The sequence below is a fragment of the Cydia fagiglandana genome, chromosome 19 (assembly GCF_963556715.1).
Source record: "Cydia fagiglandana chromosome 19, ilCydFagi1.1, whole genome shotgun sequence".
Lineage (NCBI taxonomy): Eukaryota > Metazoa > Arthropoda > Insecta > Lepidoptera > Tortricidae > Cydia > Cydia fagiglandana.
The window spans coordinates 5,293,890-5,312,437 of NC_085950.1; the positions used below are offsets into that span (position 1 = coordinate 5,293,890).

At 37.2% G+C, this 18,548-nt stretch overlaps 1 protein-coding gene across 1 annotated transcript in view; it reads right to left on the minus strand.

The window, feature by feature from the left end:
• The window catches only part of LOC134674191 (prolow-density lipoprotein receptor-related protein 1), a 154,348-nt gene that overhangs the window by 45,238 nt on the left and 90,562 nt on the right, over positions 1 to 18,548 (minus strand). The window contains exons 68-70 of the mRNA XM_063532248.1: positions 16,692 to 16,790; positions 15,885 to 16,049; positions 14,584 to 14,742 (exon numbers count right to left, since the gene is read on the minus strand). Coding sequence (XP_063388318.1) covers positions 14,584 to 14,742; positions 15,885 to 16,049; positions 16,692 to 16,790 — 423 coding nt within the window. The remainder of the gene's footprint in view (positions 1 to 14,583; positions 14,743 to 15,884; positions 16,050 to 16,691; positions 16,791 to 18,548) is intronic.

Below are 18,548 nucleotides of genomic sequence, written 5' to 3' on the forward strand. Positions count from 1 at the left end.
CTGCCATCTAATTTTTTTTAGAGCTAACTATTTAGTTAGGCTACATTGTCGCATCAAGAGAATTAGTAAATAATGCCGAAATATTCCGTTAGATGGCTCTGAAATCAATTCTTTCTTCCACCCCTTTGGATAGTAAGGTTCCCGCGGACGGTTAAGAGCGCTCTTACAAGAAAAGTCGAAATAATGCAAAATTGATGATACTAGTCGACGAAATTCAGGACTTTGTGCTCCTTATTAGAAACAATGAGTACTTGTTCCAGTAAAAGCGTCTTCTTATCTTTTTAAATATCGTTGTAAATATTAGAAAAAGGACTTATTAAATAAGTAATGAATTTTTTTCTGATGGTCGTTTCCGAAAAACCGCGTGAAGCACTGAACGGCAAGCTTTTATTTGGAAATGTTGAGAAGTTTTCTCTGCTAAACCTGGCTATTTTGTATTACTAATACCCTGTACTTTAAGCATATCAAACGATATTTTTCCTACATACCTTTGAGAAAGAGAAAATCAAAGTAAAACGAACTCAATTTTCTCTCCGAAACAAGTGTCAATTTCTACGAAAATCTACTTAATATCGAAGTTATTTTCATACTCAAGCAATCTGCAACGTTTGCTTATACTGTTGGTATACATTAGTGTTTATGAAATTCTACTATAATTTTTTGGCAATTTTTTGAAAACTACTCTATATTACCGATGACGCGCGCTCACCAGCTCAGTGCCGCGGCAGAGCTTGTACAGGCAGGACGTGTGTCGGTCGGCTCCGCACATTTTCAACGGCGACGACGAGGTTTTTTATCATTGTGTGCGGCGGGCGCCGTGTAAAACGCTATACTGTGTGCGTGTAAACCGCAACGAGAGACTTTGATCCTAGCACTGTTTTTATAGTATTATAATTTATAATGGTACAGTTTAATAAACTACCGGACAGGATTAAAAATATTTGAAACGACCTGACATTCTATATGTATTTATTTGACTCAAGATAGTACTCAGGGTTTGATGATGGAGCCGGAAGGTGGTCACCAGTACCAGTCAACCATGCAACTAAACCACTTCGTGTTTGGGCTCGTTTGATTCGTCACAACAAGATCTTTGACACAAGATAGTACTCAGGGTCTGATGATGGAGCCGAAAGGTGGTCACCGGTGCCAATCAACCATGCAACTAAACCACTTCGTGTTTGGGCTCGTTTGATTCGGCTCAACAAGATCTTTGACTTAAGATAGTACTCAGGGTCTGATGATGGAGCCGGAAGGTGGTCACCAGTACCAATCAACCATGCAACTAAACCACTTCGTGTTTAGGCTCGTTTTATTCGTCTCAACAAGATCTTTGACACAAGATAGTACTCAGGGTCTGATGATGGAGCCGGAATGTGGTCACCGGTACTAATCAACCATGCAACTAAACCAATTCGTGTTTGGGCTCGTTTGATTCGTCTCAACAAGATCTTTGACACAAGATAGTACTCAGGGTCTGATGATGGAGCTGGAAGGTGGTCACCGGTACCAATCAACCATGCAACTAAACCACTTCGTGTTTAGGCTCGTTTTATTCGTCTCAACAAGATCTTTGACACAAGATAGTACTCAGGGTCTGATGATGGAGCCGGAAGGTGGTCACCGGTACCAATCAACCATGCAACTAAACCACTTCGTGTTTAGGCTCGTTTTATTCGTCTCAACCAGATCTTTGACACAAGATAGTACTCAGGGTCTGATGATGGAGCCGGAAGGTGGTCACCGGTACCAATCAACCGTGCAATGAAACCACTTCGTGTTTAGGCTCGTTTTATTCGTCTCAACAAGATCTTTGACACAAGATAGTACTCAGGGTCTGATGATGGAGCCGGAAGGTGGTCACCGGTACCAATCAACCATACAACTAAACCACTTCGTGTTTGGGCTCGTTTGATTAGTCTCAACAAGATCTTTGACACTGAAGATACACAAGGTTTGATTATGGAACTGAAAGGTGGCCATGGGTACCAGTCTATCATGTAACTGAACTACTTCGTGTTTAGGCACGTTTTATTCATCTCAACAAGATCTTTGACACAAGAAAGTACTCAGGATCTGATGATGGAGCTCGAAGGTGGCGACGGGTACCTGTCTATCACATAACTGAACCACTTCGTGTTTGGGCTCCGTGTTTGGGCTTCGTGTTTGGTTTATCACCTAGTGTCAAAGATCTTGTTGAGACGAATCAAACGAGCCTAAACACGAAGTGGTTTAGTTGCATGGTTGATTGGTACCGGTGACCACCTTCCAGCTCCATCATCAGACTCTGAGTATCACCTAGTGTCAAAGATCTTGTTGAGACTAATCAAACGAGCCTAAACATGAAGTGGTTTAGTTGCATGGTTGATTGGTACCGGTGACCACCTTCCGGCTCCATCATCAGACTCTGAGTATCACCTAGTGTCAAAGATCTTGTTGAGACTAGTCAAACGAGCCTAAACATGAAGTGGTTTAGTTGCATGGTTGATTGGTACCGGTAACCAACTTCCAGCTCCATCATCAGACTCTGAGTATCACCTATATAGTGTCAAAGATCTTGTTGAGATGAATAAAACGAGCCTAAACACGATGTGGTTTAGTTGTATGGTTGATTGGTAATGGTGACCACCTTCCAGCTCCATCATCAGACCCTGAGTACTGTCTTGTGTCAAAGATCTTGTTGAGACGAATCAAACGAGCCCAAACACGAAATTGTTTAGTTACATGAGAGACTGGTACCCGTGACCACCTTCCAGCTCCATCATCAGACCCTGTGTATCTTCCGTGTCAAAGATCTTGTTTAGACGAATCAAACGAGCCCAAACACGAAGTGGTTTAGTTACATGATAGACTGGTACCCGTGGCCACCTTCCAGCTCCATCATCAGACCTTGTGTATCTTCAGTTTCTTGTAACTAGTACCTATAAATAGCGAGTACCTATAATTTCTTTCGAGTAATATACGTTCATAAGTACGAGTATGGGGCTATTCATAAATTACGTCATTTCAAATGGGAGGAGGGGGGGAGGGGGTCATGGACATCGGATGATGGTAGCATGACGTAGGAGGAAACAGAGTCATCCGAAGCATGATTTTTGGATGATTTGAGGGATGGGGGGTCAAAAATAGACGACGTAATTTATGAACAGCCCCTATGTACATTTGCACTGCATTTAGTATTTTCGTACTTACCAAATAACAGTTTTAGGACTTTATAAGTTAAGTACAGTTAGTGTTGTTATGGTTGATTTCAATATGCTTCGCGAAGGATCAAGAATGTTTAATCCATCATTGTAGTGCGAGTGTGGTAGAAGGGATCGGAATACTGAGCTCGCACGGCCTGCCGCAGCGCGTAAAATACCTAAACTCGCTCAACCCCGAAATGTAATAGCACTCTTAAGAGCATATTTTTTTCGGATACTATGCTGTCGTCGGACGGTCAAGTGGATAGTTACGTTCTAATTGGGGTCTCTATTGTTTCCCATAAAGTTTTAAGTCATAATGTATTGTTTCTCCGCATTTTCGTTACTCATAATTTGTTTAGTTCAGAAACGCGTAACTTTTCAGAATTGCCATAAAACAAACCTAACCTACTCGTATTTACAGGATAACCTTACGAAAATCCTGAAAAGTTAACGGTTTCAGAGTTAGGATTAATGATAATATGACAAACAATTCTCGGTTCCACTCACGTTCTAAACCTACCTTTTCTATTTCTTCCTGTGGCACACAGTATGCTAAAAATTATTTCTTTAGGCGCACTTGTAATATGTATATGAATCGCTTAATGATATAGACATTTTTGTTCATAGTTTGTCCGTTTTCAAGAACAAAGTTCGGCATATTTTGTTTTCTAGTAATTGAAAAATTGTTTGTAGTTATATTTTGCATTGTTTTCTTACTTTATTTGCGTGTAGTATTCACAACTGTACCTTCGGGTGATTTATAATTAAGTAACCTACTACCTTTATTGTAATAGTCAACCTAGTAACATATGAAACTTTAAGCCTTTGTAAAAGGCTGTTTGTTTTTCTAAAAAAAAAAAAACAATACATTATGACTTAAAACTTTATGTGAAACAAAGGGACCCCGTTCTCATTGATCTAGGCAGCCCCAAATTAGTTGGCTTATATTGATAAATACTATCACATTTTAATCATTATCTAAGGGTGGTATTCCACATGTCCATTTTCTTAGTCCAATGTGTATTGCTTCTCACATTTTGCTTAATGAGAGAGTGAGACGCACTGACATTGGACAAAGAAATTGGACAAGTGGAATACCACCCTTAGTTCACATTATTACGTTGGACTTGCATCAGTAGATTTTTAAGTTAAAACATTCATGCATTCCGACTGCCAATTTTGTGCAAAGTAAGCATGGTCAGAGGCTACGCCCATAGACTAGGAATCCTCTGGACCGAGTTTAGAGCAATTATTTCATGCAACCGATGATGCCAAAAATGCGGGGGTACGCGGGACGAAATGAGCGAAGTCCCCTGCCGTGATTGGTCCGTTCAAAGACACGGACGTCACACAAAGACACTTTCGACTCGAACATGGAGTAATGGAGTGGAATGGAGTAAAATTACCGTATGCGTGGCAGCGGGGGTAGTGCGACTATGCTCAGCCTGGAGGATGTTTTGTCTGTGTCTACGCCCTACGCCTGTTTCCAAAGTTTACCCAATTTGTCGCGAGATGGCGTTGTACCCTCGAGATGGTTTTCTAGAACACGCGAACGATGTGTCGACGTAGATTCCTTAACTAGTCTGAACGAGTCGGCGACGTCAGGAAAACATCGTGAAGAAATTTTAGTATTTTTGAACAACGACGACCTCTCAGTGGGAAAATTCGTTGTTAATAATATAATAATGTATCGTGTTATTAACATATGTCGACGGCCGATCGTGAGATCAGGCAGATCGTGCAAATCCTAGGCATATCGTGATAATTTTTGTGTCGTTCCCTGAGTCGACGTGGGGCTCCTATTTCTGGACAGTCAGCCTTTCGGATATCTGAGGGTGGTATTCCACCTATCCAATTTTGCTTTAAGGTGGATGTCTAGGGATGGGATGCCGATTATCAGCCAAAAGATGGCGTCACTGTGCACGAATTGTGGATTTTCACTATTTCTCCCAAAATACAAAGTTTCATAAGATGTGTTGATATGTGCGAAAACTATAAAAAATACTACATCCAAATCGAGACATGTTCAACTCAACATTGTCTCATTTCGTTATTACCGGAATCCAACTGCAAAATATTGCAATTTCTTGCATTCACGCACACTTACGTACTTAAAGTCACCTTAAAGTCAGTGTCAAATGTCAGCAGATTCGTAATGTTACAGTAAAGTAACCTAGAGGGCGCAGCGGATGAAATGTTTATTGTTGAAAAAAGATTGGAAATTAAATAATAAATTCTTGTTTGAGCAACGATTAAGAATTACAAGGCATTCAGAAGCAACTAATGTTTTCGACCATCAACTGTCATGTGCTCGTGGCACCCGTAGCCTCTATTTTGAAAAAAATCAGATTGTAGCTAAGATACATGGTTCAAACCCCGACAATGCCAGTTTTTTTTTTATTTTATAATTTTAGCATTCTCTTTTGAATTATTTTAAGCGTATGTTATTCTTCGAAACTAAACTTACGTGAGTAAAATATTTTTAGTATTTTAATTATTTTTTAATAATATTATGGGAAGATTTATAAAAGTATTTTTATTTTCCGGTTTTCAAAGGATATAAATAATGATTAAAATAATTAAAAAAAAGTCATGCATGAGGCTAATTAGGATCGCAGAATAGGTACATAAGAAGTCAACTATCGACGAAGTATAGCTGGTCAAGCAGATCTTGTCAGTAGAAAAAGGCGGCAAATTTGAAAAATGTAGGCGCGAAGGGATATCGTTCATAGAACATTTGGATTTCGCGCCTTTTTAGGGTTCCGTACCCAAAGGGTAAAACGGGACCCTATTACTAAGACTTCGCTGTCCGTCCGTCCGTTCGTCCGTCCGTCTGTCACCAGGCTGTATCTCACGAACCGTGATAGCTAGACAGTTGAAATTTTCACAGATGATGTATTTCTGTTGCCGCTATAACAACAAATACTAAAAACAGAATAAAATAAAGATTTAAATGGGGCTCCCATACAACAAACGTGATTTTTGACCAAAGTTAAGCAACGTCGGGAGTGGTCAGTACTTGGATGGGTGACCGTTTTTTTTTGCATTATGGTACGGAACCCTTCGTGCGCGAGTCCGACTCGCACTTGCCCGGTTTTTTTACTGACAAGATTTGCTTGACCAGGTATAAAATAAAAGTTTCCAAAATTTTATTGAAATGATATACCTACATGAAATAATCAAATACAACACATTTACTTAAAATAACTTTTAAAATAAGGCATATAAAATTACCAAAAAGATGAAACAAAATAAATAAATAAATAAATAAATAAATAAATACAAAAAGAAATGAGTCTTTGTTCGTGGTTTGAACCCTGTCATGCTGTTCAACTTGTTAGACTTATACTCAGTAGCTAAAAGCCACTAGACCATTTGACCATAGTAGACCCGGGCGAAAAATGCCTTCTTATTTAAATAACCCATTACTGTCAAAAATATCAAGTTTGAATTGATTTGAAATATAATTTTTCATTGTCGACTTATTGACATCCAAACGTTGCGAGCATGTTGTACTTTAAACCATTTGGCAACGTCGCACGGGGAATTCTTCTGAAAATGTATGTCCTTTTATATTTTGATATTTATGGATATATGAGGATTCTTCTACTTATGTTGCAAATTGATTAAATTATCGAGAGAAAAATGCTAATGCAAAGAAAACAAGAAATATTCGTTTCATTTCTCATGCTATTGATTCGGTTAAATTGTTTTCTAATGTATGGGGAAGACAAACTAATTATAGCCAGCCTTTTATGAATGTAGTATGATACCATAGGGTATGGTGCTTTACGCACACTAGCGTCCCTTCCCCTCCCCCTGACGCAACCCCCCCTTTTTGCATGAAATATGTCCCGGTTCACAGTTTTTTACATTTTTTGAGGAAAGAATATATTTTAGGAAAAAAGTGTCAATGAAAGAAATAATCCTTAATAAATTCTTAATAAAAAAGGTCATATTGATTTTTTTACATGATGCACATTCATGTATTAGCTTGTTATAATTCGAAATAACATAGTTTTTACTTAGGATTCGAAACTCATTTATTATCAGAGCTCGGATAGGGTGAGCTATTTGCCTTATATATGACATAAGACATGTCAAATTATAAGGCAAATAGCTCACCCTATCCGAGCTCTGTTTATTATACACGGTGTAACACGAGGAAACCGAATAATTTTGACAGCGTATTCCTGATCATATTTAGAGACAAAAATGTCCTATAAACTTTTTTGAAATGCGGCTAGTTTCAGAGTTAATACCAATTTAAAAAAATAAAACAAGTTTTTATTGTTACATAGTTCAAAACGCCTTTTTGATGGCGATGTTGTTACTATGGGATTTAGACTAAATATCCTTATTGATATGTCAAAAAGTGACAATTAAGTAACACGTTGCAAAAACTATGTTTTACGAAAAAAAAGTAAAAATCCATGTTAACTGACAAGTTTACCAATAACATTTACTTTTTATGTACATACATATATATTCAAAAAATTAAAAAATGGCGGCCAAGTGCGAGTTGGACTCGCGTTCCAAGGATTCCGTATATTACACAATTTTTAACAATGTATTTTTTATTTTATTTATTTATTTATTTAGATATTTAATTCAGGGAAATAGGCCCATATTACAAATACCTTACAGACTAACATACATATGTATTTTATAAACTTAAAACTAAACATTATTTATGCGAAACGTGAGTGAAATCTTTAAAAAATCCGTAGGAGTCGGATCAAAAACTGTAATTAAGTCCAACTCACGCTTGACTATACATTTCTAATAGGTTTTCCTGTCATCTATAGGTATAGACCTATTTTATGTATTTTTTCAAAATTTTAAACCTAGTAGTTTCGAAGATAAAGGGGGAGGGGGGAATAGTCATTTTTTGCCTATTTTCTTGAATAACTTCTAAACTGTTTATTCGAAAATTATAAAAAATATATATTTGAGATCCTTACAATAAGCTCTTTCATTTGATATGTAACATGATATAGTTTGAAAATTTTTATTTTTTAATTTTTTCATTTACCCCCCAAAAGTGGCCCCCATGTTTAAAATTCATTTGTTTACAAACTTACATATGTGTACCAGATTCCAACTTGATTGGTCCAGTAGTTCCGGAGAAAATCGGCTGTGACAGACGGACAGACAGACAGACGCACGAGTGATCCTATAAGGGTTCCGTTTTTTCCTTTTGAGGTACGGAACCCTAAAAACAATAAAAAAAATTGTTTTCGGCGAAATTGACCTAAACTCATACAAACATTTTTTCCTTCTTTTAATTTGACCTCAGAAATAAAATCTTTCGCATTTCTTGAGGGCGTGCGGGGCCCGCTGCTGGCGTGGCTGCGCGCCTACCTGGCGGAGCGCACGCTGCGCACGGTGGTGCGCGGCCAGGCCGGCGAGTGTGCCGCCGTGCGCTACGGCGTGCCCACCGGCTCAGTCTATGGTCCTGTCGGCTACATCATGCACGTAAATAGTCTCTGTAATGTGGTGCGCGACTGTAAGATTTATATGTATGCGGACGATACGTGCATGCTGTACGCAGACAAAGACATAGCGGTTGTAATGGAAAAAGTGCAAAATGACCTAGACAACCTAATTAAATGGGCACACGATAATGGCATTATCATAAATCTCAATAAGACAAAATGTATGCACATACGCTCACCATATAGCAAAACCCTGCAGGCGAATTTAAGTATAGTTGGGCATAATTACGACTGTTTGCACGAGGGGGGGCGAGACTGCAGCTGTAGTGAAATAGACTTTGTGAATAGCTATAAGTACCTCGGGTTGACAGTAGACTGCGACATGTCATGGTCGGCACATGTTAATAACGTATGTGGTAAACTCAAGTCTGTGCTCGGAAAATTTTATCACTTGCGAAGTGTAGTAAACAGAGCTACATTATATATGTTGTATCATGCACTTGTAGACTCGATACTATCCTACGGTCTCAGTAGCTACGGCCGCACCTTTCCTTCATATTTAGATCGAATAAAAGCAATACAAGTTAGATTTTTAAAATATTTAGTCGATAATAAAACAAAGCAGGCCAATAGAAATAACTATAGCCAACTTTTCCCGATTTGCAACATATTACCAGTGCATGAAAAACGGTCTTTGCTTATAGTATTGGAACAGTATCAACGTAATGATTATAAAAAACCGTTACAACATGAAATCCAAACAAGAAGCGTTACCAAAGAAATAAACCTTCGTAGGTTGTTTGTACCGAAGGTCTGCAATTACTATGGAAAACGCACTAGAAAATATTTAGTACCCACAATTTTAAATAAGGTACCAGATCAGTTAAGATCCAGCCAAGACGTATCAAAGGTTGTGTATAAAAAACGACTGAAAAAAACATTTATGCTTACACTGGAACGGGTCACATGAAGAAAATGTCAACCGATTGTTTTATGTTTTTTGCCTACCACCTTAAGTTAGTACTTACCTTGCATGTGTTGCCGTAAAATGTATAATTATGTATAGCGCTAATATAAATACACTCGGGGATAGTGAAGGACGACCGCCTTGTATGGAATTACCGATGCAAGATGACCCGCTTCCCTTGTCCTTAAGTAGGTACAATAGAATCACATGATCATAAGATCGCTGGTCAATATAAAATTGGTCTATTACATATGATGGGGCGAGGATGTTAAATTGCTGATGACTTTATTATCTTACACTCTTTATTTAGCTTCACTCCGTATGTTTATTGTTTACCGGTGACCGGTTGAGATAAAATTTAATAACGAAATCTAATTACCTTTTACACATGATAATGCAGTAACAGAGTGACTAAATAGGTAAACCTAGTTAGTTAGCTGGTTAATGGTATTAATGGTTATTCTAATCTAAATGTTTTTAATTAAAGTCTGTCTGTTACGTATACAACTGTTTGTAAGAAATCGCACTCGCACAGCTATAAATTAAGTAAGAATTAACTTACTTTACAATGGTGGAGGGTAGAATAAGTTTTCTGCCAACAAACTGCTATGCAGTTTGGCAGATAAGTAACAATAATTAATGTAACTTCTCTTTTATTAATAAATAAATTGAAAAAAAAAAACCTTGTATAATAAGTGTTATAAAATGAATATAACCTTTTTTACTAAGAATTTAATAAGGAACTATTTCTTTCATTGACACTTTTATCCTAAAATGTATACATGAGGTCAAAAAAAAAGAAATGATGTAATATGTGTTTAGGTCAATTTCGCCAAAAAAAAAATTTTGGTTTGGTTTTTTTTTTAATTTTATGAATGAATTTGTATATAAAAATTAAATGCTATTGGTAAACTTGTCACTTAAAATGGTTTTTTTTTTTGTAAAACTTAGTTTTTGCAAAGTGTTACTTGTCACTTTTTGACATATCAATAAGGATATTTAGACTAAATCCCATAGTAGCAACATCGCCATCAAAAAGGCGTTTTGAACTATGTAACAATAGAAACTTGTTTTTTTTTATTGGTATTAACTCTGAAACTAGGCGAATTTCAAAAAAGTTTATAGGACATTTTTGTCTCTAAATGTGATCAGGAATACGCTGTTAAAATTATTCGGTTTCCTCATGTTACACCGTGTATAATAAATGAGTTTCGAACCCTAAGTAAAAACTATGTTATTTCGAATTTTGACTAGCTAATACATGAATTAGGTGCATCATATAAAAAAAATGAATATGACCTTTTTTATTAAGAATTTATTAAGGATTATTTCTTTCATTGACACTTTTTTCCTAAAATGTATACTTTCCTCAAAAAATGTAAAAAACTGTGAACCGGGATCATTGTTGTTGTAAAAGGTGTGCAGGAAATGATACGTTTCTGCACTAGAGCAGTTTAGGTTCCAATTCCAAGTACGATTTTATTATTCTTTTTACAATAAGCAATTGAAATTTGGGTATAAATGGATTTGTTATACAATTTCCATTCTGATATTTGACTCCCCATTCCATAAATTACTTTTGGCCAAATTGTTAATTGAAAATACCTACTCTCAAAAATACCTACTATAAAAATGTATTTAAAAAAACACATGCATTTTACTTTCCTCGTATGCGAAATGAAAAGTAGTTTTTTAACTCGGGTGAAAGGCAGCATTTTTGAAAAAAAACCAGGCAAGTGCGAGTCGGACTCGCGCACGAAGGGTTCCGTACCATAATGCAAAAAAAAACAAAAAAAAAGCAAAAAAAAAACGGTCACCCATCCAAGTACTGACCACTCCCGACGTTGCTTAACTTTGGTCAAAAATCACGTTTGTTGTATGGGAGCCCCATTTAAATCTTTATTTTATTCTGTTTTTAGTATTTGTTGTTATAGCGGCAACAGAAATACATCATCTGTGAAAATTTCAACTGTCTAGCTATCACGGTTCGTGAGATACAGCCTGGTGACAGACAGACAGACAGACGGACAGCGAAGTCTTAGTAAGGACTGTTCATTTTATTAAGCGGACACACAAAAAAGTATTAATTACATTTTTCTAATTCTGGAATCGCTTTATTTAGATAAATATAATAAAAACGGAAACCAACGCAAAACATTTTAATGTAAATATAGTATAATATAATAACATCGGTAAGATTTTCGTACTTTTACACGGTTGCGCCGTTCAAGTGCCTGCACATCAATTTTTGACACTTTTTGACAAGTTGTAAACAACATTCGTTTGAATTCTTTCAATGTTTTAGCTTCTCATCTACCCTTTTTTAAGTGCATCTTCACATTGGTCTAGTGTCACTCGATGGAGTGGAGCTCCGGGCAATTAGATGAGTTGACTTGTTTTTGAACGAAATCAATGTTTTTCAAATTCAGTAGCTTTACTTTCTGACCAGCATAGTGGGCACTTGCCAAATCAGGCCGAAATGAAGAGGTGACATTATGCGTCTGATAGACGGAAAGTACTCGTTATTAGATGCATTATTTTCTGTAAATGTCGCAACCAAAGTTCATGTCGCAAAATAGAACAAACTTTTTAAGGCCACAGGAACCAATTGCCTGCCAGACAAGGACTTTCTTCATGAATTGGTTAATTTTGATGTTACTCTCCTCGTCGAATATATGATCTTCTACAACGGCATGGTAGCATCAGGGCCATTGGTAACGTACTACAGCAACATTTTACGCATTTTCCGTTGTCCATTAAAATGCTACGAAATTTATCTTAATGTAAAATGTAGTACAGTTTGACGCTTCTTTTTTTCGATTGCTTTCGCTGCTCTGTAATTATTTTGTCCATTTTTTTCTTTCTATGGGTCCATTTATTGTACATACTTCTTATATTTTAATCTGTGCCTACTCTAACGCCTGCTGTCTTAGGAATTTCGCGAACCGATAAGTAATTTATTGATTTTAACAGCCGCATGACAATACTTTTGTTTCTGGATTGGCCGGGCCGCTTCTGTGCCGGGATTTTGTAAAATCTTCAAGCATATGATGCTCTGCAAATGTTTTAATAATTTTATTCACGTTTAACTTGGAAAATTTGTACATATTTACGATTTTTCGCAGTGAATACTAGCCTGTGCATCCTTATTGCAGAACTAACTTGCTATGTTCCAAATTTGTTCGGTCCTTCGGGAAAAATATTTGACTATTATGGGAACAAATATGTAGCAATTGATAAATAAGGGATTGTTAATTATATTGTTATGAGCTGTACGTCAATTGATTTTAAATTCGCCGATTAAAAGAGGTGTAAGAGTGTCCGCTTAGTAAACTGAACAGTCCTTAATAGGGTCCCGTTTTACCCTTTGGGTACGGAACCCTAAAAATATCATCTACTAATGTTATTGTTATGCACAAGCAGAAGATATTATAGAATCTTGTTTATTTACAAGAAGATGACATTTTTCTCCACATACCTATATATTTTTGAGAAAAATATAGCTAGGTATTTTAGTTTAAAAATCATTGTTACAATAAATATAGGCTTTTCCAGAGAACATTTACCGAAACGAAAGCAGAATTCACAAGGGTTTTCGGTGGACGACCGTAACGCGAATGATTGTTTGGACTGACCTTTCTATAAATATATAAATGTATTTTATTGTGTAATAATCATAATAATTATTAAGTTATATTAAATCTGGGAATGAAATTATATCAGAAAGGAGATTCTTAAATAAGTAGGTATACTCGTAACATGCTTTGTGCATTAAATATACCTCCCTCTATTGAGTGAAAATAAAACAAAATACACAGGTAATCTGTGTTGCGGTTTTAAAGTGCCATCTGTTACACCTTTGACAAATTAAAAATGATTGCTTGTCAAATGAAGTCGCCATGTTAGAATTACACCGATACTATAAGCATCACTCACACAAACAAGCAATGAGGCAAAATTTTACCAATATTCAAAGGCTTTTTTCTTAATAATTTTAATCAAAATCTAGTATTTTTTTACGTTAAGCGAAGACAGAAATATATATACTACCCAAACATTACATATACAAGTGAAGAAACCCTATATAATAAGAGCTAGGGTGCCAAGAAAGTTGTATGAAAATCGAGCAAGGAGAACCACCTTAATGAGTGACTGAGACGTGAGACGCACTGACATTGGACAAAACAATTGTCTAATCTCAACAAGATAAGACTTACCGGTCGGTGATACATCTATTGTCATTTGACAGTACTACTACTACTTAAAGTACTGATAACTCCGCTACTCGATGCTAGATGTCGACTGTGCAAATACTAATATTTTTGGTACCAAAACTGATGTTTGTAGTGAGCACTCTTGTCTTACTATACCGGGTGTGGCCTGTAATATGAGCAAAAAATTTAACTGTAGCCTGTATTCCTCATACTGATCAACATTTGTTCAGCGACTTTTAAATATAACTTGTAGTTTGATTTTTAATACGTACACTTTACAAGTTATTCAAAGACGCAATGTATTGCGAATTTTGTTATGTTTAAGGCTTGACAAGCAACGTCAATCACAATGATATGGCGTGGCGATGACGTCCATTGATGATAATATTTATTTTGTATGAAAAATAGGGAGTCTAAATACTTCATATTTTTTAAAAGTTGTTGAACATAAGTGTCACCGTTTGAGGAGTACAGTCTATGTTTTGATTATTTGCTCGTGTTATAGGCCACACCCGGTATTTCTCTATGGTTAGGTTGCTTCAGGGTGGTATTCCACCTGTCCAATTTCTTTGTCCAATGTCAGTGCGTCTCACTCCCTCATTAAAACAAAATTGGATAGATGGAATACCAACCTTCCACAGGAACCTTATCATCGGGCGGATATTACGATCGGCCGCCGACATATACATATCGTATCATAACAAAACTCGACAGTAATATGTAAAGTGACACCGCCATCTAGCGTCACCCGCACGAACTAGCAAGCTGTAATAACTCACGTGGTCGGGCTTGCAGGAGCGCGGCGGGCAGTCGAGCTCGTCGTCGCCGGCGGGGCAGTCGCGCTGCCCGTCGCACCGCGCCGCGCCCGACACGCAGCGGGCCGACACGCCCGCCGTCGCGTTGCCCTGGCATTTGAACTGCGATGACAGGCAGGTGAACTGGAAAGAGAATTTTCTCAAAAATGGACGGCAAAGTCGACTTTGCCGTCTAAACAATTGGTCGCGAAGCGCGTAGTTTATGGTCAGACAAAAATTAAAAAGTTAAAAACATTGCAGTCTCGATTTTGGGACTGCAATGTTGCATACAAATTCCATTATTTGTCGAGTTCCAAACTTTTTAAAAGTTGAAATTACCATATCAAATGAAGGCACAGGCCCATTAAACAGCCAAACAGATGAATAGTACCGCGACTATTTAGATGTCTCAAATAGGTTGGCGTATTTTTGGCAGAAAAATACACTTCTTTTTTTTTATTAAAAAAAGTAAAAAGGCGGGAAGGGCCTTTTTTTGTCAAAATATATATGTACGAACGTTGCTTTTGTAAAATATTTCTATGATATTTATATTTCTTGCACCATTTTTGAGAAAAGCACTATATATGACTCGGCTGGAAGGCTACTTGCTGGCTTCGGATTCAATTAAACGGACTCCCAAGGTCGTCTGTTTAAAACGAATCCTCAGCCTGCAAGTAGCTACTTCCGAGCCTCGACAATAATGTACTATTACAATTTACTGTTCATGTTAGTATTTCTGAAATGGAAAATTATGCGCATAACGCGATGTACTGTCGATTGGACAGAAACGGCGCTAGACAGAGAAGCATGGCGTTCCTTAGTGTCAGAGGCCAAGATCCACTTCGGGTCGCTGCGCCACGGCAGTAAGTAAGTAAGTAAGTAAGTATAACGCGATGTAAACTTCGTACCTGACGAGACAGCGGCATCTAGCGCATTCTTAATAAACGAATGTGATAGTTACCATGTCGCAATAACATCAGTAGCGCTATTTAGAAAAGCAGCGCCATCTAGCGGATCCTTAATTAACTAATAAGATAGTTACCGTGCCGCAGTCTTTCTCATCGCTCCCGTCGGCGCAGTATGGCGTGGCATAGTAGAACGCGATGGATAGAGTACCTTCTATTAGCAACTCTAGTAATCGCAGTTCCCATATTCCCATCTCATACCTGCTACAAATCAGAGCGCGGTGCTCTTATATAGTTTCACGGAAAAACTTTACAAGCGCGATGTAGACACCGCAGCTAGCGGCGTAGTGCCATCTAGCGGATCTTTGACAAACTAGTTACCGTGTCGCAGTCTTTCTCGTCGCTCCCGTCAGCGCAGTGCGGCGTGGCGTCGCATATTAGAGCGGGATGGAGACATCGGCCGCCGTTTCCACACTGGAACTGTCCCGGGGAACACCGGAACGACGGGCAGGTCTCCGGCTCGTCGGATCCGTCGCCACAGTCATCCTAGGGACATGGCAATTTTTTTTTATTGATTTGAGTTAGGATATTTTTAACACGTATAAGGGTGGAATTCTTCTATTCATTTTGCTTTAATGAGAGAGTGAGACGCACTGACATTGGACAAAGAAAATGGACAGATGGAATACCAACCTAATGCAAAGTTTTCAAATTTATAACACTCCAATGAAATTACAACAGGGAGACGTGGGTCATACTGAAAGTTTCTGGATTCTGATATACAGGGTGTTACTGACCATCGGGCTTTAAATCCAGGGCTCGAATCTACTCGCTAAACCGAGCTACTTTTATTATGGCACCAACCTCGAAATCCCGAAATTTTTTTTTACGTATTCATACATTTTGTCTGATCAGATGTCGATGTTTTCTATGGAAAAGCCAAAAAAATTTTCCCCGATTTTAGGGTTGGTCCCATAGTAAAAGTAGCTCGGTTTAACGAGTAAAATTAAGCCCTGGAATTAAAGCCCCATGGTCAGACACATACTGTATATGAGCCTATCTTATTTTTATTTTTTCTAAGTGGCCAGTCCAGGAAATTTCAGTACGCCCTAAGTATATTTAAAATATGTATGTTAACATAAACCATAGTCAGTCAGGCTGCATTACATATTCCTGTCCCTTTCCCACCTGCGTGTCACAGCGCCACCAGAACGGGACGCACTTAAGCGTCGTGTTGCACACAAAGTGCGCGCTCGTGCAGTTCGGCGAACAGCTACGCCCATCAGGCTGAAAAAAGAAAAAACAAACAATTTATTTATAGCACTTAACAATATTAGTTAACAACTTATTTAAAAACCATTACAAAATAAATAAATAAAAACATCTCAGATGAAACCTGTGTAAATACAATTTTGACAGACGACCAGACAATAGTTTCTAGTAAAACTACAAGTTGCCTCCAGAATCTCGCGAACTAAATTGACAGGTCAATGTGCACAAATGATACCACAGTTTGGCCAGTGCTGTGCATATCGATATTTTCAAAAAAGTTTGAATTAGAGAATATCGCGAGAATTCACCATTAGGGGCGCTACTGTTGCGCGGTCAGTTAAAATGTATCTTTAAGTAATTTAAGTTATTTTACAAATGTAACATGGTATTTCGAAAATTGTGCAATGTTATAGTAATAGAGACAAGGATATTGGATAAACATATTGTAAATAAATAAATATTTTATTTTGTTTTATTTGGCAGGAAAACTTACAGCTAGAGTAACAAGTTGTAGGTGATAACATAGAAACAGTGATTTTGGCTCAAAATACAAAAAAAGGCCGGCCCAGACCGGGAAATATTTCGTACAATGTGATTAATTTCTCATTTAATTTGTGTGGTGTGCACGCTCAAAATTAAATCGTCTCGGTGATCCCTATTGCTTCGATTGTAAAGACCAGTCCCTAAACTGGACATTCTAGTTGACAATTATATCAGAATTTAAATAATTATGGATCAATCTCATCTACCGGCCACATGTATAAAATTAAATCACCAATTTAAGATTTATGGCGACAACCAAGCTCTTGAAGTAAACAAGTTGCCCCCAAACCTGCATACTAACATTGAAATTTGTCAGTTTCGCATCCGCACCTCCCGATTTGATCGGTAACGTCACAATCGAATCAACCACTTTTCTCGTCACATTAATATAAATCGAAATCGTTTGTGACAATTGTGACCCCTTTATAATTATTACATGGGTAGTAAGTGCAATTTCGTTTTAACGATATCATTTTATCGACATGTACTTGTGACAATTTTTTCTTTGCTATTCCTGGTATCATTTTATTTGTCAAACTCATGTCAATTTAGTTCGCGAGTTTCTGGAGGCGACTCTTAATAAACCACGTGATGACAGTTGGAAATAGACTAATTTATTGAATCTAATAAAAATATACCGTTATTCGAGTTACAATTACAAGTTGTTGCTTAGCCACAACAGATGGCAGCACTGGTATGTAAATGCATGGAATGCCAATATTAACAAAAAAGATAATATGTATAATTGTACAGTGCGACATAAAATAGAAGAAATTAAATAAAATGGAAGTAAAAAAATCCATACTAAAGTTTGTTTTTTTAGCATTAGAAAGAACTTGAAAGGTAAGCGATCTTGACATGTCTTAATTGAAAAACGCTTTTTAAAAATCAGTATCTATTACTTATGAAAGCAGAAGAATAAATGATCGTATTGGATTCATAATTGATACATATTTCCCGTAACTTATTTTTAAAATCTGTTTTTCAATTAAAAGACACGTCAAGATTGTTCACCTTTATTTCTAATGCTAAAAAAACGAACTATAAATTGTTGCAATGTTTAAGCATTTTACGTCAAAAATGTGACAGTCACGCAGGAAGTGGCGTCCTCAATAATTTTCTACAATTTCATGTCGGACTATTCGCTATGTGCACGACTGGTACTGCCCTCATTTTGTCGGAATTTCTACGTAAAATCTTATGGAGTAAAATTAGTTCAAGCGGCTGCCG